This window comes from Myodes glareolus, chromosome 11 (assembly GCF_982192425.1).
Source record: "Myodes glareolus chromosome 11, mMyoGla1.1, whole genome shotgun sequence".
Taxonomy (NCBI): Eukaryota; Metazoa; Chordata; class Mammalia; order Rodentia; family Cricetidae; genus Myodes; species Myodes glareolus.
The window spans coordinates 16339405-16365082 of NC_142036.1; the positions used below are offsets into that span (position 1 = coordinate 16339405).

The 25678-nt window shown below is 42.8% G+C and overlaps 1 protein-coding gene and 1 long non-coding RNA gene across 8 annotated transcripts in view; one reads left to right on the top strand and one right to left on the bottom strand.

Moving 5' to 3' along the window:
- Tecpr2 (tectonin beta-propeller repeat containing 2) overlaps positions 1-25678 on the bottom strand; it is a 105231-nt gene that overhangs the window by 73859 nt on the left and 5694 nt on the right. For all 5 annotated transcript variants that reach the window (XM_048431335.3, XM_085697963.2, XM_048431331.3 and 2 more), the window contains one exon: positions 21700-21987. In XM_048431335.3, coding sequence (XP_048287292.3) covers positions 21700-21918 — 219 coding nt within the window. In that variant the 5' untranslated portion in view covers positions 21919-21987. The remainder of the gene's footprint in view (positions 1-21699; positions 21988-25678) is intronic.
- Positions 17038-19875, top strand: LOC146892497 (uncharacterized). 3 transcript variants are annotated; one of them, XR_015739180.1, is made up of 3 exons: positions 17095-17402; positions 17533-17621; positions 18477-19875. It is a non-coding gene; the product is annotated as an uncharacterized LOC146892497 (long non-coding RNA). The 3 variants fall into 3 exon arrangements; XR_015004609.2 differs by having other exon boundaries at positions 17109-17621; positions 18477-18509; positions 19450-19875; XR_015739179.1 differs by having other exon boundaries at positions 17038-17621.

The window sequence follows — 25678 nt, forward strand, 5'->3', positions numbered from 1 at the left end:
TTGACCATGGTATATAATTCTTTGAACCTGCTGAATTCAGTTTGCTAGCATTTTGTTGAGGAATTCTGTAATCTGTTCACAAAGGATGGTGCTTTTATCTTTATTTATGATGATTTATGGTTTTACCTGATATCTCTGTCAGGCTTTGTTATCAAGGTAAAGTTAGTGTGAGTTTTTTAAGATTTATTTTTATTATTTTAATTATGTGCACTTGTACACACATGTGTATGCACTTATGAATACAGTGCCCATGTAGGACAGAAATGTCAGATCTCCCTGGAGCTGAAGCTGCAGCTGCTTGTGAACAGCCCCATATAGGTTCTGGGAACTCAGGTCTTCTGTAAGAGACTCACCAAGCAATCTCTCCTGCTCTTTTATGTGTTCTTTAAAGTAATTTATATTGATAGTTTTACCAAAAATTTACCTTTTTTTGTGTTTTCAGTATTAAGTATTGAAACAACGATCTTGTGCATGTTAGGTAAAATTTCCACCAATAAACTAGATCCCCACCCCTCACCTAATTAAAAAAAATTTTTTTGTTGTTTTTTTTGGGGACAGGGTTTCTCTACATTTTGGAACCTGTCCTAGAACTCTCTCTGTAGACCAGGCTGGCCTCGAACTCACAAAGATCCACCTGTCTCTGCCTCCCAAGTGCTGGGATTAAAGGCATGTGCCACCACTGCCTGGCTTAAATATTAAATTGCTAACATTTATTTATTTTGTGTGTAAAGGAGGGTGTGGCACAGCATGTGTAGGTCAGAGGACAATTTGTTATAGTTGGGTCTCTTCTTCCACCATGTGAGTTCCAGACTGAACTTAAGTCATCAGGTGTGTCAATAAGTGCCTTTACTCACTGAGCCATCTTATTGTAATTCAAATGTTTACCAATTTGATGCCTTACTAATAATAGAAGTGTACTATTTTTTTCTTAAAGATTTATTTTACTTTTAAATTGTGTGTGTGTGTGTGTGTGTATGGTAAGGCCCAAATGCTGAAGACAACATTTACATATCTCATTAAACACAGAGAAGCCAAACTGGTGCCTAACTACTCAGGTCCTCACGACTACTGACTAGTACTCATGGTATTGAAAGGTACTCTGCACACTACCAGAGGAGAAAGGTAAAGACCAACCTAGCTGTCTTAACACAACCTTTGCTGTGATGAAACATCCTAACCAGAATTTGGGAAAGAAAGAGTTTATTTGCCTGAGACTTCCATATGGCTGTTTATCTTAGAAGGAAGTCAGGATAGGAACTCAAACAGGGCAGGAACTTGGAGGTAGGAGCTGAGGCAGAGGCCAGGGAGGATTGCTGCTTGCTGTCTTGCTTCCTATTTTGCTCTGCCCATTTTTTTATAGAACCCAGGACCACCAGCAAGGGAATAGAACCACCCACGATGGGCTAGGCCCTCCCCCTATCAATCACTAATTAAGAAAATGCCTTACCGATGGATCATATGGAGGCATTTTCTCAACTGAGGTCGCCTCTTTTCAGATTACTCTAACAGTATCAGGTTGACATAAAATTAGCCAGGACACTCTGAAATAGTGACTTGCCTGCATGATATGCTGGTGCAATAGTGGAACAAAGTTGTAGGAGTAACCAATCACTATCTGATTGGATCTAAGGCCTACTCCATGCCGAAGTACTGCTTGGGTGGCCAAGAATATGAGACTAGATAGGCCAGGGACCTACGGGAACCAAACACTATTGTTCTGGTAAAAGAATGTAGCAATAAAATGACTGCTGCTGTGCCGGCTTGAATGAGAATGGCCCCCGTAGGCTCATAGAAGTGTTACTATTTGAAAGGATTAGGACATATGGCCTTGTTGGAGTAGGTGTGGCCTTGGAGTGGGTTTTGGGGTTTCAGAAACCCAAGCCAGGTTCAATGGCCTTCTCCCTCTTCCTGTTGCTGCAAATCAAGGTGTAAATTATCAACTCCCTCTCTAGTACTATAATGAAAACAGACTAAACCTCTGAATCCATAAGCCAGCCCAATTAAATGTTTTCCTTTATAAGAGTGCTGTAGCAGCTAGTAGTAGCGGTGTATACCATTAATCCCAGCACTCATGAGGCCAACCCTAGAAGTCACTTCAGTTGAAAAGAGAGGGCACTACAAGAGTAAGGGGAAATTCAAAACGGCCATCTACCTTCATGACACATTTGTGACCAGAAGCAGCTATCAACAGTAAGAACCTACCTTCCAAATATTTAGAGAACAGAGTATGAGGGTCAAATTTGAACTAAACTAAGACCACCCCTCTTATGCCCTCACCATGATCCCAAGTTCCCCCAAGTTCCCAAAACGAGTCTAACTCCACCCTGGGTAAGACTGATGAGGGTATGACTCAAGACAGCCACTAACCGCATGGTTAATGACAGCTACATGCCTCAACCATGCCTGATGTATTATAACTACTCTACTCTTCAATTCTATACTTCCACTCACCATAACCAGTCAGGTTAAGTAGCTACTCCAAGACCCTCTAACAAGGCTTTGTCCCACTTGTGGTTTTCCCTTGTGTTTTTTTCTTATATAAACCCTAACCTGTGTAGTGGTTTGCTCTGTCCCTTTAAGAAACAGGCCACGCCCACCCCCATCCAAGAAGGCAAGTCGATCTTTAGCTTCTAGCCTTTTTTCTTTCTTTTCCTTCTTTCTCGAAGAGGCAGCTTCTGCCTCTCTCCCTTCTCCCCACCTCTCCCCTCCCCCCCCTCTCTTTCTCTTTCTCTCTGTTCTTCTTCCCTTCTCCCCTTTTCCTTCCATAACCCACTAAATAAATATCCAACCTCCTCACTCTGCATGGCATGCCTATTCACGTCTCTGACTCTCGCCTGCCCCGTGGTTCCCTGTCCAGGACCAACCTCATGGGACTGGCTGACCCATAGAGGTCTCTCACCCACCGTGGCTCCCTCCTTGGGACTCAAGGCCACTCCAGCCACTGGGGGAACTACGCTATTCCTGCCTGGGGCTAGCTGCTCTGGGGATGCGCTGCCCCAGGCAGCCACTTCAAGGACCTGCAGCATTTTAACTTAAACCATAACAACATGTATTTGCTCAACACCGCTCTCGTGTTGGACAGTGGTCTGAGCTTGGGCTTGTAATCAATAAACCCCTTTGTGTTTGCATCAGATACTAGCTCTGTGGTTGTCTTGTTTGAGGGTCTTGTGACACAGGCACAACAAGAGTACTCTGGGTCCTGAAACACGAGGTGTTCCAGGAACATAGCTGCTTTCCACAGGACAAGGGATGAAACATAGTATCTGCTATTATGTTAAAGACTAAAATTGACCAAATCTACCACATTTTACCATTAAGCTGTCTAGAAGTCACATGCTAACAGACTTGAGTTCCAAATCAATTTCATTAGACAGATTCTGCACAAACAACTTCAAGCTAAAAACGGGAGCAATGCCTAGTGGTTTCCTACCATCCACTATCTTCCCAGAAACCACATTTTCCATTTAAAAATTTTAATCTCCAAAATAACAACAATTTAAAGAAGCCATTTCTAATGAAAGAAATGCTGATTAATCATGAATAAACTGAGTCATTATTGAAAGAGAACCAGGAAGAGTAGTGCATGATTTTAATTCCAGCACTTGAAGGCAGAAAGAGGGGATCTCTGTAAACTGGAGGCCAGCCTGGTCTACAGAGTGAGTTCTAGGATAATCAGGACTGTGTAGAGAGACCCTGTCTCAAAAGCCCAAGGGAAAGAGAATGTGATGGAGTTCTGACAAGAGGTTATTTCCCAAACAATAAAAATAAATATAAAAAGAAAGGTCTGGCAGGGTGGTTGTGGTACAAACCTTTAATCTCAGCACTCAGAAGGCAGAGGCAGGCCTGTGAGTTCAAGGCCAGCCTAGTCTACAGAGCAAGTCACAGGACAGTCAAGGCTACGTTGAAAGACCCTGTCTCAAAGTGAGAGGGGGAGAGAGAGAGCCAGAAAGGAAGTCTAAAGTCAGAAAAGCCCACTCCAGAGCCAAGATCAACTAGATGTCTATGTGGACAAGCAAAGAGCCACTGAGAGGTGACTCTTGACCTGCCTTTCCCAGAATTGTCCAGTTAATTAAACAATATACCTGAAAAGAATTTCTAACTGATTTCTGGCATCTTTAGTTCTTAGTTCAATATACTATTAACTAACACTGACTCAATCTTCAGGTGAGTGTATTAAAACCATGGCACAGCACACAAATATTCAAGTTTCAAATCCTTTATGAAATCACCTTTTATTTTGAAATTATTTATTCACAAAAATCACACATCTGTTTTCCCTTTTGGCAAATCCCTTAATTTCTGATGTGGTAATTTCTACAGTAGTCATCCTGCCAAATATGTGAGAAAGCTGTCCAAATTCTAGGGACCAAGTGAAGCTATGGTTTACCAAAGTAAGTTATAGTCCTGGTTCTCTTAATAGATTAGCTATGAGACATGCACACAAAAAAGCTGCCTACAGCAGCTGGGGGTGGTACCCGACAACTCATTTTCATTTGATTCTTTACAGCCTTCAGGATATTTTTGTGGGCTATAAATAAATCCAATGCCAGATGGTGATACAGGTTAACAAATCCAGATCTCAGGCAATAGGGAACAGAGGGAGCCTTTGAAGATGCTTGATCTTGCTAGTGTTATCAGTCAGATCTGTCTTAAGCATGATTAGAAGCAGGCAGGTGGAACAGGGAGTAGGGCTACACAGGAAGACCAACTTAAGTCTGCTGCAGTAGCTCAGGCCAAAGTTAGCAAGAGTTGCTGGGTGGTGGCACACGCCTTTAATCCCAGCACTCAGAGAGGCAGAGGCAGGCAGATCCCTGTGAGTTCAAGGCTAGCCTGGTCTACAGAATGAAACTCCCCCCACCCCAAAAGAAACAAAGTTAGCAAGTGTCAAGTCTAGCAAAGCACAGTTAATGAAATGGGCTCCCCAGGCAGTGAAGCCACAATGCTGACAAACTCCATCAAGATCTTTGGGGATGGTGATAACAACATAACAGTGTAACAACTTCTTTTTTAAGGCAGTGTCTCTCTACATAGTTCTGGATAGCCTGGAACTCATGCTCACTATGTAGACCAGGCTGGACTCAAACTCGCAGAGCTCCATCTGCCTTTGTCTCCTGAGTAATGGGTTTAAAGGCATGTGCCACCCTTTTTGATTGATTGTGATATGTACCTTGCTAAGCACTGTATCTGCATTGCTGAATCTACAGTCAACTATGAAGGGAGATGCTATCACTGCCTTTGTGTTATAAAGGAGGGGCTGAGCTCCAAGAAGCTGCTTTGAATTGTCAAAGGCAGTCAGAATCAAGTCAGGGTTCACAAGCAAGTATGACTGTCTCTAGAATCTGCTAGGCCTCAGCTCTGGGCTCTGGGCCTTCAAAGTCAAAGATCTTACTGATAGATAGTCTGTTAGGGGTGTGAAGAGGAAAGAGGAAAAAAGGAATTTTATTATCTGGTGCCACCAGAAAAATTCCCTAACATTGCTTCTAAGGTAGAAGGTGACATAATACATTTTGGATATACAAAGTCTTAACATGGTAACAGGATATTGAAAGAACATTTTCCCTAAGAATATGTAAATAGAAAAACCACAGTACACAGGGAAGCTAAGTAGCTTGTTAGAGATCTTGCTTGCCATAGCACAAACTTAAAACAGTTTGAAATTTTTCTGAATGGTTTCAAAATAAAAATAATCATTCAGTATCCACTGTAGTATGTATACATGTGTTTTCTAATAAGCCTATGTGCTAAGCTTGAATTAATATTAATTGACCATTAATAAATGTCATGGTTTCTAACAACCAAATTACCCCAAGAAATCAGACTATCAGGGGCTGGAGAGATGACTCAGTGGTTAAGAGCACTGCCTGCTCTTCCAAAGGTCCTGAGTTCAATTCCCAGCAACCACATGGTCTGGTGCCCTCTTCTGGCCTTCAGGCATACACACAGAATATTGTAAACATAATAAATAAATAAATATTAAAAAAAGAATGCAATCAGATACAAGGTACATGCTCATGTTAAAAAAAAAAGAAAGAAAGAAAAAAGAAATCAGACTATCAGCAGCACTCAACCATGGTTTAGACAGAAACAGACTATGAGGCTTCAGCCTCACACAGTACAAACACACCTGGGAATACTAAGACAGAAAAGAGCCCTTTGAAATGTATTGCTGCGTTTTCACAAAAGTAAGGAAAATCTGCAGCACCAAAAATAAAGACATTGCAGCCAAAGCAGGCAGAAAGCAGCGCTGAAGCCACAAATGCCCTGGGACTGCCTTCCCAGCTGCTAGCTGTCACCCAGAGCCTTGAGACCTCAGCTGAGGAGAGCTGAGGAGAATGGACTCCAAGTCAGACACAGAGAGAAGCCGGGATGCATAACCTCTGCAAGAGCTGTAACTCCCAGGATCTAACCCTAACTAAGAGTACGCCAGATCACTCGGCTGGCAAGAAAACTCCAAAGGGATATGTCTTCTCCCAGGCACTGACTGGAATGAATAAATGAAAGGATGGTGCTCAGTGGTAAAGTACATGCACAAGGCCCTGGTATGAGGGAGAGGAGGAGGAGCTGTTGTGGTCTATGTTCATTGGTTAAAAAAAAGCTAACAGGCCAGTAGCAAGAAGTTAGGTGGAAAAACCAAACAGAATGATGGGAGGAAGGAGGGCAGAGTCAGGGGAGTTAAAGAAGATGCCAGGCAGCCAGCAAGCAGGACATGTAAAAAGTGAGATAACAATCCACGAAGCACATGGCAAAGCATAAATATTAATATGGGTTTATTTAAATGTAAAAGTTAGTAATAAGCCTAAGCTATTGGCCAAGCATTTATAATTTATAGTAAGCCTCTGAGTCAGTAGGCAGTAAGAGCAGGAAACATCCAATTACAAGTAGTAACAATAATAATCTGCTCCATTCAGCATCAAGTATTGAGTTTTTCTCTCACTTTAAAGATGCTACAGCCAGACAATTAATCTGAAGAGCACCTGTGTTGTAATCTCACTTACAGAGGCAAACAAAGCCATCTGTAGAGGAGTCTAGATTCTCATACTTTTCTATCAAATAGATCAAGTATGGGGGGTGTCATAGGAGGACATGGTCAGGCCTGACAGGTACAGAAAGACAGATAGGTAACATTGCTGCCCCAGATGACAGTCAGTCAAACACAAAATGCTTTGATATGATGTTCTTCTTGGCTGTTACTGAGACAGGGTCTCCCTATGTTACCCAGGCTGGTCTCATTCTTTTTGAGATAGGGTTTCTCTGTGTAGCCCTGGCTGTATAGGAACTCACTCTGTAGAACAGGCTGACCTCAAACTAATAGAGATTCACCTGCCTCTGCCTCACAAGTGTTGGGATTACAGCGTATACCACTACACTCAGTTAAAATTCTGTTTTCATGTGTGAATATGAAATATGATCTTGCGTTTCAAAATTTGCAATGACACATTGGAGAGACATTGTCATCAGCATCTCTGAAGCTCTGACTACATATCCATCTCTGACTACATATCCATCTGACTACATATTCATCTCACCAAAACCCTGCTTTCAAATTGGGATTAAGTCTTCCCTTGTTTTTAATCATAGCTTTTCCTAAAGTATATGCCCCCTTGAGCACTGGAGTAGGTGCTTCAGCACATGAAGGTCTGGCCCTCAACCTTCATGACTCAGATACTCAATCTTTTTGGTGTCTGCTGTTCATCAGTCAAGGAGACTAATGACCATATTTGAGAGATTGAAGATTAAGTCAAAAAGCCACCTTGTTATTTTATAATAAACAAATGGTTATGCAAAGAATGCCCAGAGGAGTGACCTATGTATTTTACCCCCACAGTCTATCAACATGAGCAACAAGTGGAATACTTGTCAAGAAGGGAACAATTTCTGATCAAATATCATGCTCACAGACCACAAGGGTCCCACCATGAGAGCTGCTTGAGGCACAGACTTCGAACAGAGCTGTCCTTCTGTGGACACAGCTCTTGGGTTTCCCTGCTACAGGAGCTGATATTTCGTTTTTCCAAGGGACACAGCAGACAGTCCTTTCCTTCAGTCATTCTCTTTTCTGGTATAAAAGCAGTCCTTTCTCAGTCTGGCCTGGGAGACATTCTTCTGCTTGCTTATTTGGGATGTGTATCTGTGTGTGCACACGTGCTGTGTACGCTGAGTACAGGTCAGAGGACAACTTGCAGGAGTAGGTTTTCTTCTTCCTCTATGTGGGTCCTCCAGATTGAACTCAGGTCACAGGCCTTTACCCATCAAGTCACTTTGTGTTTCTTTCAGATAACTCTGGCCACAATCTACTGTGTATTAAGTCTCCTGCCTCCCTTATTCTCCACTTCCTACATCACATATTGCTGTCTTCTGGCTAGCAATAAAACCTCCTAAAACAGAAATTTAATAATAAAAAAATGTGAAGATTGGGAAGATGCAAATTGGCAATTGCCAGTACTCAGGATATTGAGTCAAGAGGACCACCATGAGTTCAAGGCCAGCCTGAACAATAAAGTGAGACTGTCTCAAAAGGAAACAAAGCTGTTAAGTAAGGAAGATTTGATTTGAAAGGCGCCTGGACTGGCTTTCTGGGCCTACACCAAAGCATCAGGCTGGCTCCACCCACCTTCTCAGGCACCTTGGCAGGCTGCTCTTTTCCTTTATACATGGACAAAACCACATCAGGAGAAAGCGTTCTTTGTGAGCTGGCTCATGGGAACCATGAAGTCTAACAAAGCTTTCATTATGAGCTTCTTGTGGTGAGCCAAAGCTTAAACTTCAGCAGAACCTGCTAGTATATCAAAAGCCTGGTATGTGCAAAATACTCTGAGATAGTTAAGAAGGCCAAATAAGATAGAGATTCATAAAATTTGCCTCTTTTTCCTTCTTCATTAATAAAGAACGACTGTTAGAGTTCTCATACAACCTTGCTGTCTCCTCTGGCAACTTCCATAACTCACAATGGAGTAAGGAGTGATACTGGCTGAAGGGGGAGCCCAAGACTGACGCTCAAAGAGCCTAAACAACAGGATGAGGCAAATGACTCAGGAAGGGGACACCTAGATTGCCAGCACACAACCACAATACTTAAAATGCTGATAAAATCACCATGTGAAGTGAAGCAGGATCCAGCTTCACTTTCCTTCTATGTCCATATTCAACGTGGCAGGCCATTTATCAGAAAACATCCTGCAGTACAGCTTGCCCAGCCCCAATTCTAGCCCAATTCAAACTCAAAAAGTGGAACCAATAGTGGTCTCAAATAGTTTAGACAAGTGATCTCCAGTCTATACACATCTACAATGACTCTAGTGTCCAAATACATTGTGGCTGTCTTCACTTGGTTCTATGCCAGTAATCTGCTAGGTCTGCCCTTGTTTGTACTAATGCCACACTGCCTTGGCTACTGAAACTTTGTAATTTGCTTCCCATGAGCTCATTGTTTCACATCTCATTCTTTTGAACTACTATACTGGCTATTTTACTTGTTACAATTTCATCTACACTTTAAAATCAGTTTGTTAATTTCCATGAAAAAGAAATGTGTGGGGGTGCCAAGAACATGGCTCAATTCGGTAGAGTACTTGCTTGGCACACATGAAGTCCTGGGTTTGACCCCCCCAGCACTACATAAACCAGGTATGGTAGCATACATCTGTAATCTCAGCACTTGGAGGGCACAGGAAGAAAGATCAGGAGTTAAAAGGTATCCTTAACTATACAGTGAATGAATATAAGATCTTCTCTGAAAAAGAAAAATAACAACAACAAAAGTCCTCACATGCACACACAGACATAAATTTGGAATTAAACTGAACTAGGGAATTAAGAACTATTACGTGGTTGGAATGGAGAGATTTTAAGATGTTAGAGGTTAATAGTGCACTGGCTACTCTTGTGGAGAACCTGGGTTCAGTACCCACAAGGCAGCTCACAATCATCTGTGACTCCAGTTCCAAGAAATCCAAACTGAGGGTGTGCCAAGACAGATAGCCCAGGCTGGTCTGGAACATAGCCCACAATGGCATTAAACAGATCGATCTTCTGCCTCAGACTCCTAAATACGGAAACAGGAGCCACCATCAAAAATTTTTGAAAATTAAATTCCTAGATGTAGCACAATTAATTAAAAAAAAAAACAGAGACAGAAATTGGGGTTCAACCTGAAGGTCAGAAAAGCAAAACAGTCAGCCACTGGCTCTTACCTCTACCTCAGTCTAAAATGGCAAGTCTGCCTCCAGGAATCTCAGAAAGAGACTGCGTATGAGAGTTGTCTTTCCTGTCTTATATTCCTCTCCAGTGCTGGAATTAAAGGTGTGCACCACTACCACCTGGTTTCTATAGCAAACTAGTGTGGCTACTGGGATTAGAGATGTGTGTCACCACTGCCTGGTCTGTAAGATTGATCAGTGTGGCTGTTTTACTCTCTGAACTTCAGGTAAGCTTTATTTATTAAAATACAAATGAAATATCACTACACCTAGCCATCAATGAATTGAAACAACCCATGGTAAGGACATGTGAGAGCCTCCATGTTACAATGATACCAACACATCAATGAGCAGGCATCAGAGGCCACAATTCTGGATCTCACCAGATCCAGGAGTTACTTTCATAGGGAATGGCATAGGGAATGGCAAAGGAAGACATTAGACAAACACACTTTAGCTGCATGGAGAGACAAATTTCTGCATCACTTTAGAAACTATACCAGATTGAACTGAATGAAACATTCATCACTTTCTGAACCCTGACTCTTTGGACTAAAAAACAGGATGGACATGACCAGGTTCAGGGGCTTTACAATCCTCCAGCTAGAATGGACCACTACAGGAGGATCAACATACTGTGTTGGGCATGCTCATGAAATAAGTGTCATGTTCTTAGCTGGATGTTCCTTGGACTTCCTGCTAATTGCTACCACACCTCTTGACACCTGTTAGCCCCTTGACCGGTTTGTTCTGCTTCGTTTGCTTGATATTTTACTTAGCTTACTTCTTTTATTTTTCTGGTCTTTTCTTTAGACTTGTAGCTCCACAAAGGCAGAGCTGCCCACAGTCTGCTTTACACAGATGGAGGACCTGACATGAGAGAGAATACTGACTCCAAAGATAGCTGCTGACTGAATTTGCTGGGAGAATAAGCATGGAGACATTGTGAAACTGAGAGCTAGGAATCCCCTTGGGTATCAAACCATAGAGGAACCTGAAGGCGAGTCCAAGAAATTACAAGCTGAAGACTAAGCAAAGAGACATCATGTATTTAGCTTCAAATCAGACAGTTGGAAACTCTGGTCCATCATCATTATACTTTTGGCCAATAAGTAAGAACAAATTCTTGTGTTTCCATCTGCCCCCTCCCACCACCTGGGGGTGGGGAGCTGGTGGTGGAATTCCAAAGATACTACTCACAAAAGCACATACTAGCTATATTTACCACATTAAAGGTCTGTTTCCTTCTTTAAGACATAACTTCATTTTAAAAGATGCCATTTGGCTGAGCAGTGTTGGTGCAGGCCTTTAATCCTAGCATTCAGGAGGCAAAGACAGGCATATCTCTGAGTTCAAGGCCAGCCTGGTCTACACAGCAAATTCTAGGACAGCCAGAGCTACACAAAGAAACCCTGTCTTGAAAAAACGAAATGAAAAAGATGCTATTTCAAGGGATTGAGGAGATGACTCCGTAACTAAGAATGTTTATGGTGCAAGCTTGAGGATCTGAGTTCAACTCCCTAGCACCCAAGTTAAAAAAAAAAAAAAAAAGGCAGGGATGTGTGTCTATGACTATAACCCCAGCACTGAAGTGCTGAGATAGATGGATCCTGAGACCTCAATGGTCAGCTAGCCTATGCAACATGGTAAGTTTCTGGTTCAGTAAAAGACTTTGTTTCAAGGCAACAATGCAAAGAGAGACAGAGGAAGATGATTGATGTTCTTTTTGGCCCCTGTATACATGTTCTTTATCCAATCTAGGAGATTACCAGGGACGGTGTGTGTGCATTCATCAAGCTGTACACTTTATAGAATCATGTTTCCACAAAACAGCAAAGCAGTGCAGTCTAACTTAAACTTGTGGTGGCACATTTTATGACTCATAATCTTGGTGAATGTCCCACAGGTATTTGTAAAGAATATGTATCCAGGTGGGATGGTGGTGTTCCCCTTAATTGTAGCACTTGCAGGAAGAGGCAGGCTAAACTCTGAGTTCAAGAACAGCCTGGTCTCCGGAGTGAATTCCAGACTAGCCAAGGCCACAGAATGAGAATGTTTTTTTTAAATGTGTATTCAGTTCTATAGATGTCAATTTAGATGAAGCTGGCTGACGGTGAGTCCTCAACTCTTCTATATTCTTGTTTTCCTAGTTTCTACTTTTATTACTGAGAGACTCCAAGTTTCTTGTTAAATACTGACTTGTTCTAGTTCTCCCTTCATGTATGATGAAGCTCTGTCATTAGGGACTGACACACTTAGACTCCTATGTCTTCTTTGTAAACCATTGTCATTATGTAACATCCCTTTTTACCCTGTTAACCTCTTTGCTTAGAAGACAGTCTTGATACCAACGTGTCTACTCTAACTTTCTATTGATCAGTATTTACTTACATGGTGTATCATTTTCCTTTGTTCTTGCTGTTGTTGTTGAAACAAGTTCTGACACAGCCTAGGCAAGCCTGGGACTCACTATGCAGACAAAGCTGCCCTGAAATTCTGATCCCCCTGCTGTGCTGGATTACAGGCTCGTGTCACCATTACCCCGCCCACCTTCCATCTTTTCCCCACACCTTTTTTAAAACAGGGTCTTGCTGTATAACTCTGGCTGAACTGGAACTCACTATATCCTCTTCTATTGTCCTCTGTCTTAGTTAGGGTCTATATTGTTGAGATAAAACACTATGCCCAAAAGCAACTTGGGGGAAGGGAGAAGATTTATTTCAGCTTACATGTCCCTATTACAGTCAATCATGAAGGAAGCCAGGACAGGTAAACAAGGCAGGAACTTAGAGACAGAAGCTGATGCAGAAGCCATGGAGCATCAGTGCATCAATGCTTACTGGCTTGTTCCTCATGATGACTTGCTCAGTCTACTGTCTTATGGCACCCAAGACTACTAGCCAACGGGTAGCAAAGACTACAGTGAGATAGAATCATCATCAGTCATCAATAAAAAAATACACCATACCAGATAGTTGTGAAGCAGAGGCAGGTGGAGCTCAGAGCTCGAGGGAAGCCTGGTATACCGAGCTAGTTTTAGGACAGCCTACACAGAAAAACCCTATCCTGAAAAACCAAAGGGTGGGGGTGCTTACCCTAGTGGGTACATTTGCTCAGTTGAAGTTCCATCTTTCAAAAGAACTCTAGCTTGTATGAAGTTGACATTAAACTAGCCAGTACACTCTTTAACCTATTTTCTTTTTTATAATTTTTATTCTAACTTTATTTATGTGCATTGGTGTGAAGATGTGAGATCCCAGTGGAGTTACAGGCAGTTGTGAGCTGCCATGTGGGTGCTGGGAATTGAACCCAGGTCCTCTGGAAAAAGTAGCCAGTGCTCTTAACGGATGAGCCATCTCTCCAGGCCCTTTAACTCATTGTCTAAGACAGGATCTCGAGCTGAACCTGGAGCTCACCTTTTCAGGTAGACTCTCCGGCTGGTCAACAAGTCCCCAGAATCCCTCTGTCTCTGGCTCTCAGTGCTGGAACTGGAGGTTTTTTGTGTAGTGCTGTAGATCTGAATTTGAATCCTCCTGCTTTGTGCAGCAAATACTTCCCCAACTAGGCTATCACCCCAGCCCTATCTTGTTACTTTTAACTTAATTTGTATCGTTGCATTTTAATTGAATTTCTGCCTAGTGCTATATTTATTTTACTCTTTCTGTTTGAGTATGGTATGGTATGTATGTGTTGTATTGTGTGTGATGTATGTACTTGTTAGTGTAGGTGTGCACATGTGGGTACACATGCATATGTGTGTGCATGCATATAGAGCCTCAGAGGTTGACGTTGGGTGTCTTCAATTGCTTTAAAAAATTGCTTTACATTTACTTATTTATTTTGTGTGTGTTAATAAGCACATCCTATGTACACATGTAGAGGTCCAAGGACAAATTGTAGAAACTGGTTCTCTCCTTCCACTACATGGGTTCCAAGCAGCAAGTGCCTTTACCTGAGGATCATATTGCCAGTTCATCATCTTTGTTTTCAGCAGGGTCTCCCACTGAAACTGAACCTCTGGCTGGTCAATGAGCTTCAGGGATCAAACACACACACACATACAAACACAAAGTAACAGGCACATGCTTCTATGCCTTGCCTTCATCTTTTTGTGAATTTGCTCTGACAATTTCTGTCTTTTAGATATATTTGAATCATTTGCACTTAAATACTTGTATATGTAGTAAATAAGTATGCATATTTAACCCGGGCAGTGCATAGGCTTGTACTTAGTAAGCATGTGCTCTACCACACTGAGCTGCATCCCTAACTCACATATACTTTTCACCTCTGCAAACAGAATATATGATCCTTAGCACCATATAGCACCCCTACTTGTGTCTGTCTTTCATACGACTATATCTACACACATCGATTTCAACTGTCAAATATATTTTAAAGAACTCAATATGGAAAAAATAACCTATTTTATTTCCCTAAGAATTTACTCTAATTGTTCTTTCATTCCTGATGCTTTTCCCTCTGAAAGATTTTCTTAAACAGTAACTTCAGAGCAGGTATTGACAATCAATATTCTGTTTTCCTTTAACTAAGAAAACTTGGTTTCCAATCCCTCTTTTTCCTTCTCTTCTATTTGTTTAATTATTTGCTGTATAAAACTCTGGCAGGCCTGGAACTTGCTGTGTAGAACTGGCTGGTCTCAGACTCACAATCTCAGGAGGCTAACTCAGCCTCCTGAAAGCTAGGATCACAGGTTTTTGCCATCTGGTTTACCTTAGTTTTTCTAAGTAGTCCAGGTTAACCTTAAAATCACAGCAATCTGGGGCTGGAGAGATGGCTCAGCGGTTAAGAGCATTGCCTGCTCTTCCAAAGGTCTTGAGTTCAATTCCCAGCCACCACATGGTGGCTCACAACCATCTGTAGTGAGGTCTGGTGCCCTCTTCTGGCCTGCAGACATACATGCAGACAGAATACTGTATACATAATAAATAAATATTTTAAAAATGTTCAGTTCATTTAAAAAAAATCACAGCAATCTGCCTGTCAAGTATTAGGATTCCAGGTGTGAGCCCTGACACCCAGATATCTCTTGTTTATAATAGACATTACAAGGCTAGGAAATTCTAGGAAGTTTTGTTTGTTTTAAGAGAGGTCTTGCTGTGTTGTTTGGGGACTCAAGTGATCCTGTTACCACAGGTTCTCATGTAGCTGAGACAAGTGCGTGCTACCATCCTCAGCTGGGTAGTTCTTTCAGAATATATGCTACTGTCTTCTGATTTCTAAGGGAAATGTACAGTCATTCAAATCACCATCTCCTACAGCTAATAGGCTACTTTTTCTAGTTATGTTTAAGAGTTTTGTTTTTGTTTGTTTGTTCTGTTTGAGACAGGGGCTCTCTAATAGGCCTGGTTAACCTGGAACTCACTGTGTAGAACAGGTTGGCCTTGAACTCACAGAGATCCACTTTCCTCTGTCATACCAGGGCTCGGATTAACGACATGTGGTGCCACCATGCTCAGCCTAAGAGTTTTTCTTATCCTTAGCAGTTTAAGCTCTATGTCTCTGACAGTAACTTCAGTTTACTTTGCTAGGGTTCATCTTTCATTCACAACTCTTCCTTGTTAAGTGTTTGAAGATTTGAGAAATTTTTGATATATTAAATTTGTAATTATAGTTCAAATATTAATTATGATTATCTTTAATGTTTGCGGGACTTGAGTAGTTGAATCTGTGAAATATTATTTACCAAGTAAATAAATAAGTAAATAGCAATGGGAAATGGGCATGGTGGTGCTTACCAACAATCCCAGAACTTAAGAGGCTGACGTAGGAAGATCACAAGCTTGGGGCTAGTTTAAGCTACATGGTGAATTCTAGGCTAGTTTGGGCTACATCAGGATGGTATCTTGAACCACCTATCTACCTAACTAAAAACAAAAAAAGCAACAGTTTTTCTTTTTAAGCTATATAATGCATGTGTGTATAAGTATTTTGCTTATATATACATATGTGTACCACATGCATGGCTGGTGCCCTTGGGAGTTCAGAAGATTCCCTGGAACTAGAATTAGGGATGGTTGTACATCACTATGAGGGTGCTGGAAACCGAACCCAGGTCCTCTACAAAAGGTCTTCACTGCTGGGCCATCTCTCTAGTCTCTACAATAGTTTTGCTGCTATTGTTGTTTTCAGTACTGAGGACTGCACCCAGTGGCTTGTATGCATCTAGGCAAGCAGGCCACTGCTAAGCTACATTAGTACAGACTACATAGTCTGCCAAGTTCAAATGCCAGTGTTGCCACTTACTATCATTATCCACAGGCATAACTTAGGGCACCTGGAAGCTTAACTCAGACTGAGTCATAAGGGTCATGGGTTCCAGGGCTACATACATAGAGTTTTTGTTTTATGGGGGTTTTTTGGTTTGCTTTGCTTTTCGAGACAGGAATCCTTTGTGTAGCCCTGGCTGTCCTAGAACTAACTCTATAGATCAAGCTGGCCTCTGCATCCTGAATGCTGAGATTAAAGGCATGTGGTACTGAAAGACCTAGATTAATCTGGGTCCCCCCGATAAAAGCCCTGGATAAATCCACCCCCCCCCAGCAGGAAAAAATAGAGCCAAAAATCTAAGCAGGGGGAGAAAAATCAGAAATATAGAATTAGCCAGTTCAGTGTTTCAAGAACTAGCTGAAGATAGACTGTAATCTTGAGAATAATCTTGAGAAACAGGGAGTTTCCCCCTTGTGATTATCATTGGTATTTTTGGAATACTGTGTTTCAGGAACTAGCAGGTTATAATCTTGAGAATAATCTTGAGAAACAGGAAGTTGCCCCCTTGTGATCATCACTGGATTTTCAGAATTTTCTATGACGACCTCCCTACCCCTTCGTATTACTGAGCTGTGGTTTCTTCCCTTAAAAACCCCTTCTCCCAGTGACTCAGGGTCGAACTCCTCCTGTTATTCCTTATGTTCTCTCTGGTCCCTTTAAGGGCTAACCATGCTCACTTCCAGCCACTTCTGACCTTGTTGCCATCTTGGCTTTCCCCTTTTCTGTCCGTCTCTTGCCGTGTGCACACGTGTTTCTGTCTTTCTCTATGTTTGTCTCCATGTCTTTATGTCTCCCTTTCTTTAAGTAATAAATGTTTACCTTTATGTCTAGCCTTATGTCTGTTTACTATTATCCACCGCACCTGCCTGCCTGACTCTCCCCTGCTGCATGACGGGACCAGCTCTGCCGCCTCCGGTAACCTGTACTGCTCTGGCGGCAGCTTCTGCCTGGCTTGCAGGCCGCTCGGCACTCCCAACATATAGTCTTTTTAAAGAACAATATTTGGTGCCGTGGCTCGGATAGATTCACCCGCTCCTATTCCCAGGATTGAATCGGGACCGAGGACTTCTCAACACCGACCTATGTGTTCCAACTGCCTGGACTCATTCCTACAAACAACACCGGCTTCTAATTGTAAGTTTCCTCACTCCAGCCAGCTTAACTGAGCCTTTTTAACCCCGGGATTGACCGGTCCTCCCGGTGTTTCTAGGCTCGGGGTGGGTACTTCTTCACCCCTTCGCTGGCGTTCATTACAGCTTGCATCCTGTTGAACCCGTGCCTGGGACAGCTGGCCTGGCCAGCTCCCAGCACTCCCTCACCTGGGGGCCCAGGGCCTCCAGCCTTCTTCCTCTTTATTTCAATCTTTTCTTCCTTCCCATCTTTCTCACGGACGTAATTGGCTGATCCGGTTCAGCCGATACTATCCCACATGGGCACCTCGGACTCCTGGGCACATGTTTCGGATGGTTGCTTGCATCTCACCTAAACGGGGAGCCGTTCCCCATAGGCTCAAGATGCCACGGTTTTTGTGGGTTTTTCACGGTCTTGACCTGGGAAAGCAAGCCGTACCAGCCTAAATATGCCTTACTCAAAAATCCTCCACACCTATCCGTCTTTAAATTGTCTGTTTATGCGGGTTTTCACGATTCAGACTCTGGATAACAATCAGGCGGCCCCCAGCTTTTAAAATTCCTGCGGTTTTTCCATTCAAGCCACAACACGTGGCCGCCGCCATGTTCATTGGGGTCAGGTGACTTTATCACTAGATTCACTGAGAGCCAGATCACGCGACCAAGCTCTCTCATTCTTATGTATGTCCTGCCTTTCCTCTCCCCCTCCTTGGTGTTCACTGAAATCCTTGTTAACTCTGATTACAGGTGTTTTGCATAATGACATGCTTTTTGATAGGGCCCATCAAAAGCATGCAGTTTGCCTAATTCCTGTTCAATCTTTCTATGTATAATGATTGTTCATTTCATCTCGTTTCAGACTACAAAATCATAAGTCTCATATTTTAAACTGGTATGTACTTTTAACTCTCTAATATTTAATATTAAGCTATTCTCTACCATTGTCAATTCTGCCACTAATCTTAATGTTACAAACAGTTTTTTTTTCTTTCTGTCTTTTTACAAATGTGGATCTTACCTGTTAAGAGTCAATACAGTCAAACTCAGACCCAACCTTCCAGACAGATTCTATACTGCAGTTATACCTAATAAACAGCCTCAACTGCTCAGAAATCTGGGGAATGTGATATTTAAATATTTAATTACTAAATAACTTTTCATAACAAAAAGAGACAGGTTGGCTCCTAGCAAGCACTCTAATTCCTCCAAAAAGACAAAAGACAAACGGTCACAGACCAGCGTCCGTCTGCAGTTTGCTTCGACTGCCAAGCGCTGACCATTGGGCAAAAACTGCCTTTCACCTAAACTGGAGACCTCCAAACGCGGACAGGATCACTGGAATCGACAGCCTAGCTGCCCAGGTCAAGGAAGGCCTGTCTTCCTAAAGATTTCTTAGCCCACAGGGTCTTCTAAAGCCTGACAGGCTCTGCGCTAAACAACAAAGGTCAAATACAACCTTCAGCAGCTGTGGAGGACCCAAAAGAGTAGCTCTGGATGCCAACCAAGTAAATTCTCTGTCATTTTTTAATCAGTAACTCAAGTAAAATCTTATCCTTCTCAAAGATCTCTGACAGTCTGATAGCTAAGAGGTTTTGCCAGGTTGTCTCACCAAATAAAAATACTTTTCATTATAATTTCTGTTTTTACAAACCCAAGGAGTTTTTAATACAATATATATATATGTCTAAAACTTATGTTTTTCTTATAAGTTCCAGGGAGTCAAATTAAAGAACCCATCTTAAACAGGTCAGATACAAACCCCTCAATTCCCTGGTCCTAAAAATTTTTTCTCAATTTAACTTTGTCCTCTGTTCTGCCAACACCCTAACCAGGTACAAGGGACACCAGACATTTCCATGCCACAGACACCTGTCCTGTCAGGAACAGAGACCAACTATGCCAGGATGTGACCAGCACCCAGCTTCTCTCAGATCTCCCTCACCCCCACCCAAAGACGACGCCCACAAATCAGCCAGAAGCAGCCTTGAGAATTTGCCAGCCCAATTCCTTCAAACTGTAATGTCTAACCTTCTACTTTTTATTATAAAAAGGATCCGGGAATGTTATTCCTTATGTTCCCTCTGGTCCCTTTAAGGGCTAACCACGTCCACTTCCAGCCACTTCTGACCTCGTCGCCATCTTGGCTTTCCCCTTTTCTGTCCGTCTCTTGCCGTGTGCACACGTGTTTCTGTCTTTCTCTATGTTTGTCTCCATGTCTTTATGTCTCCCTTTCTTTAAGTAATAAATGTTTACCTTTATGTCTAGCCTTATGTCTGTTACTATTATCCACCGCACCTGCCTGCCTGACTCTCCCCTGCTACATGACAGGACCAGCTCTGCCGCCTCCGGTAACCTGTACTGCTCTGGCGGCAGCTTCTGCCTGGCTTGCAGGCCGCTGGGGCACTCCCATCATATAGTCTTTTTAAAGGACAATACCTCCCCTGCGTGAGTTATGGGTCTCGGCCCCAGTGCACTGGTTCCTGTCTTGTCAATTAAACCTCCTGTGATTGCAGCAAGGACGATCTCTCATGAGTTACGGGGGGGGGGGGGGGGGGGGGTCGTGTTATCCCGAGACTTGAGTGAGAGTCTCCCCATACTTGGGGTCTTTCAGTACCACCACCCAGCTTGTTTTTATTTTTAAGACTAAAGCTATGTACTTGGTAAGCTACAGAAGCTCACTAAATGGTGACCGCTGTACCAGGCCATTCACATACCAGTCACTTTATTTAAGATGTGTATAGTCTGGGACTATGTCAATGATTACTGTAAATCTTTTTCAGAATAATCTCAAGAGAGTAGAATTTAAGTTAGATACTGAGTGTGGGACCCTCACCCCTTATTCTCAAAGGGGTAAGAAGAAATTTCCTAGCATAATGTTTTCCCAGGAAGATAGTGGCCTTCCTCAACTCCTAGTGCTAAAGAAGCAGGGTGGGACAGAGCAAAAGACCTTGCACCCCTACCAAAAGCAGCTTCAAAAAGCCTCTTTGTAGTTACACCTTTAAAAACTTACCCCACAGAGGAGATACAACTCCTCTCTACCTCAGTGCAGTGGGGTCAGAGATGGGTTTCAAACATGTTTGTATTATGCTAATTAAACAGTCTGGGCCTCTCTAGTGGTCTCTCTCTGGGGGTTGAATCTGGGCACAACACTGAGAAACAAACTTTATTAGCAATTGGTAAACATTGTTCTGTGTTTGTTTTTCAAGAGTTTCTTGGTGTAGCCCTGGTTGTCCTGGAACTTACTATGTAGACCAAGCTGGCCTCAGACTCAGAGATCTGCCTGCCTCTGACTCCTGAGTGCTGGAACTAAAGGTATGTGCCACCACCGCCTGGTGTAATTGGTAAACATTTAAATGTCCTTTTAAAGTGAGGAAAGATTTTTAGAGACAAAGGTCTGTAGGGACCCAAAGAGGCCAAAGGTCAGAGAGACTTGTTTTGTGCTTCTAATTCAAACAGAGGTCCCACCTAGTGGTAAATCAGAGTTCTGCTCTCTCAAGGCTACTGTAAACAGGTGTGCCTAGTTGCCAGACCTTGTGCTCCTGAAATAGGGAAGTAGCTGGTTCCTACCTAAAACAAAAGTCTAAGGGTCCAACTAAGTTCTAGTTCCCTTTATGAAAATAATTTGGGATTCCACCCAGGGAGTGGTTCGTCTAGGGCAGGAGTGGTGAATGTACCCCGTGTCTTTCAATTTGTATGTTAACGGAGTCCTTTTGTTCTACTCCTAGCTTTTGAAATTAGGGGTAATATCAAACTGTTGGAAATTAAACACGGCTGAATTTTCAGTAGTCACTGAAATTCCCTCCCGATACTATCCTATGTGTTTCTGTGTTTTATTATTTTTTGTATGCGTCTTTGTATTCTTTGCTATATTTCTAAATTCACGGGCCTCATCTCTGGAAGAAAGGTATTTTTGTCGAGGATGGACCCTGACAGAGGTGGGGAAATATTTAGTTGGCTTGAGGTATGAAGCTGGAGGCTAGCAAGTGTAAGGTACAGTGTCTCATGTAGTACAGTTAGAACACCAGTGGAGAAACAGCAGTATGGCTGGCACATACTCAGATGCAAAGGAAAACAAGACTTACTTCAAAGTTGTACTTCTTCATCTGGTTGAGGTGCCGACAGTACAAGTAGAGCATGCCGATGCTGCTGCCCACCGCAATGTAGTCCCCGTTGGCATCCAGAGCTGTGAGGTAGACCAGAATAGAGCGAAAGCCCCTCTGGATCTTTGTGGGAATGGCATTGAGGAGATAGTACAAAGGGCAGAATTCTCGGAATGTTACAGGTTCTGATATCGATGCCATGGTCAAGGTTTCCACAGGTGTTCTTCAGGCAGAAGGAATGCTTATTCATCATCTAGGGAAACCTGCAGGCTACAGAATACAGCATTGTAACTCTTTCAGTATCTAGTCATACCAAAAAGCCACAATATTTAATAGTGGGAACATGATATTTTCAACAGGAAAGAATCATGGTTGGGGGATGAGGAGGTAGCAAAGACGTCTTAATGGTTAAAAGCATGTAACACTCTTGCAGAATACTCAAGTTTGGGAAATACCCATGTCAGGTAGTCTACAACCTCCCGTAACTCCAGCTCCACGGGATGCCTTCTACTGGCCACCACTCATATTGCACTCACATGCACATACCCCATACAGACAGAGGCACATTCACATAATTTAAAATAAAAATAAATGCCAGGCGGTGGTAGTGCGTGCCTTTAATCCCAGTACTTGGGAGGTAGAGCCAGTCTGATCTCTGTGAGTTCGAGGCCAGCCTGAACTATAAGAGTTCCAGGACAGGCTCCAAAGCTACAGAGAAACCCTGTCCCGAAAAACCAAAATAAACAAACAAACTGGGATGATAGAGACAGCTCAGTAGTTAAGAGAACTGACTGTTCTTCCAGAGGACCTGAGCTGAATCACCAGCACCCTCATCATGGCTCACAATCAGCTCCAGGGGATTAAAGCTCTCTTTTGGCCTCTATAGGCAAAGCATGCATGTGTTGCAGATTTACATGCAGGCAAAATCCATACATGTGAAATAATAATAATATTATAATGAAAAATGAATTACTGACGCTATAGTCAACACAGTGATGGAACAGAAGAGCATAAAGCATAATTCTTTTCAAGGAGTTTATGATCTAGCCAGAAAGGCAGTGCAACAACAAAGAGATACAAAACTATACAGGGGCTTCCATGAAAAGATCAGGATTAGTGTGAACTAAAGTGAGCCAGGAGGCAGCTCTCTTGAGAAGACTCCACAACTCAAGTATGTGCTATCCTTTTCCTAAGCGTACCCCTCTCTCTCTCTCTCTCTCTCTCTCTTTCTCTCTCTCTCTCTCATAAATGGTCCCAATAGTCATGCCTAAATTCATTTTCATACTTCTTCTTTTTTTCCTTTGGTGGCGGGAGAGACAGCCGTGGGTGCTGGGAACCAAACTCTTATATATTTGGTTGTGAGCCTAGCCTTTAATGGCTGAGTCATCTCTCCAGCCCTTCATACTTCTTTAATAGTCAGAAGAATACTTGTAATCCCAGCACTCAGGAGACTGCAAGCAAGTGTATTGCCGTTCAAATTTAGACAGTAAGCTTCAGGTTAGCCTGGGTTACAGTAAAAACAATCTCAAAACAAATCAATCTCCAACTTTTCTAAATTGACTCTAGTTCTGCTTCAATCCCCACCCCCCAAGAAAAAGAGTATTGTAAAGACTCCACCGAAAACATCCAGCAATGAAGTCCCACCTGTCTGAGTAAGACACATGAGAAAGCCTGTATTAGAACAATAAGCCCACTCTAGAGAAATAATCCCCTCCTCGTTAATGTCTATTCCCATAGCCATCATCCATGTCAGTGTTTGAACCCACGCACCCTGCAGCTCCTACCTGCTCATCCATGCACTAAATCAAGATGCTCTACACTCACCAGCACCTGTGGTTAACCAAGTTCACTCACTCGTTTTAAGCCTTGCTCTGCCCTGGCATGAGGTGACTGTTATTCCTTTTGATCTCTTTTGATCTCTGGTCCCTTTAAGGGACAAGCCACGCCCACTCCCATTGACTTCTGATCCCTCGTCGCCATCTTGGTCTCTTTCTTTTCTCTCTTGGCGTCTGTTTTTCTCTCTCCCTTTTTCTGTTTTTGTCTTTCTTTCTCTCCCTCTCCTTCTCCCTCTCCCTTTCTCTTCCCCCTCCCCCTTTCCTCCATAACCCCCTGAATAAATATTTTAATCTCATTCTACATGTCCATGTCTCTGTCTCCTACCTGCCTGCCATGTGCCTGCCTGCCCACAGCCAGACGCTCCCGCCTGCTTGCCTCCTGTTTACATGGCCCCTGGGGATCTTGCAGAGACCCACAGCTGTCTCTGTTGGACTAGTGGCTGCTCTGTGAGCCTGCGGGGGGGGGGGGGCATGCCAGCATTTTTTAAAGAATATTAGTGACCTCTTCCCCAACTTTCAGAAGATGGCACTGAAGTGGGAGACTCAGTTGAGACCACCGAGCTGAGCCTTGAATGTCACTCAATCTTTCCCCTTAGTCCACAGCCCTTGGACATCACTCTGATATAACCAACAGGTGTACATTGTCAGTCTGTCTGATTCAATCTGGAGGTATAGTTTACATCTTCAGGTTCTGTCCTAGTTAGGGTCACTATTGCTGTGATGAAACACCATGACTAAAAGCAAACTGGGGAGGAAAAGATTTGACTGACAATTCCACATTGCTTCTCATCACTGGAGGTCAGGACAGGAACTCAAGTGAGACAGGAACCTGGAGGCAGGAGCTAATGCAGAGGCCATGGAGGGGTGCTGCTTACTGGGTTGCTCCCCAAAGCTTGTTCAACAAACTTTCTTAAATAACCCAGAACCACCAGCCCAGGGGTGGCACTACCCATAATATGCTGAGTCCACTCCCAACAATCATTAATTTAGAAAATGCCCTAAAGCCCATTTACTTATGGAGGCATTTTCTCAACTGCGGCTCCTCCTCTCTGATAGCTATATAGCATGTGCCAAGTAAACATAAAATTAGCCAGTACAGGTTCAAGAAACTTTTTGGATGCCTAATTCACTGGCATTTTGAGTTTTCTATCACTATCTGCTTGAGTGACTGAGCCCTTAGTCCTCTTCTGATCAGGTTCATCAAACTCATTTCTTCTTATTTATTTATTTATTGGTTTTTCAAGACAGGGTTTCTCTGTAGCTTTTGGAGCCTATCCTCGAACTAGTTCTTGTAGACCAGGCTGGCCTTGTACTCACAGAGATTTGCCTGCCTCTGCCTCCCGAGTACTGGGAATAAAGGCGTGCGCCACCACCCAGCCATCAAACTCATTCTTACCTGATGGTCTTGAATGATCTAAGTATCATTCAGCTTTTGCCATAAAGGGCCTCAACAAATGTGTCTCTACTAAATGCACCTCCTACACAAGATATGTCTGGCTACCCACTCAAGCACAGCACGATCGTGTCATCTGCTTTGCTTTGTCTACATATCTTCTTGCTTTATTGCACATGTAAGCATGTACGTGCATGTGCACACATGCATGTGCATGCGCAACACACACACACACACACACACACACACACACACACAGCTTTGTAAATCCCATGAGAGCAGAGGCCACAATGCCTCACTTACATCCTCTAGACCAGCATCAGAAAAAGGTTAGCAATGTCAGAGGCACTCGGCAACTACGCATTGAACAGAGGAACAAATGCTGAGAAAGGATAATAGATAGGGAAAGAATGAGTGACAGAAATGGACCAGCAGCAAAATATCATCTTTTGCTAGGTGGTGGTGGTACACGTCTTTAATCCCAGCACTTGGGAGACAGAGGCAGATGGATCTCTGTGAGTTTGAGGCCAGCCTAGTCTACAAGACAGCCTAGTCTGCAAGGCTCCCCAATTAGAGCCAGTGGGAACTACAAAGTGTACCTCAGGCCAGCCTGAGCTACACAGTAGATAAAACAAAAAACAAAGAATACATTATATGTATCAACTAAAATTCTCTTAACATAAATATTTTTATTTTACCATTATAAGCAGCACAGATACATATCCAAGAATAC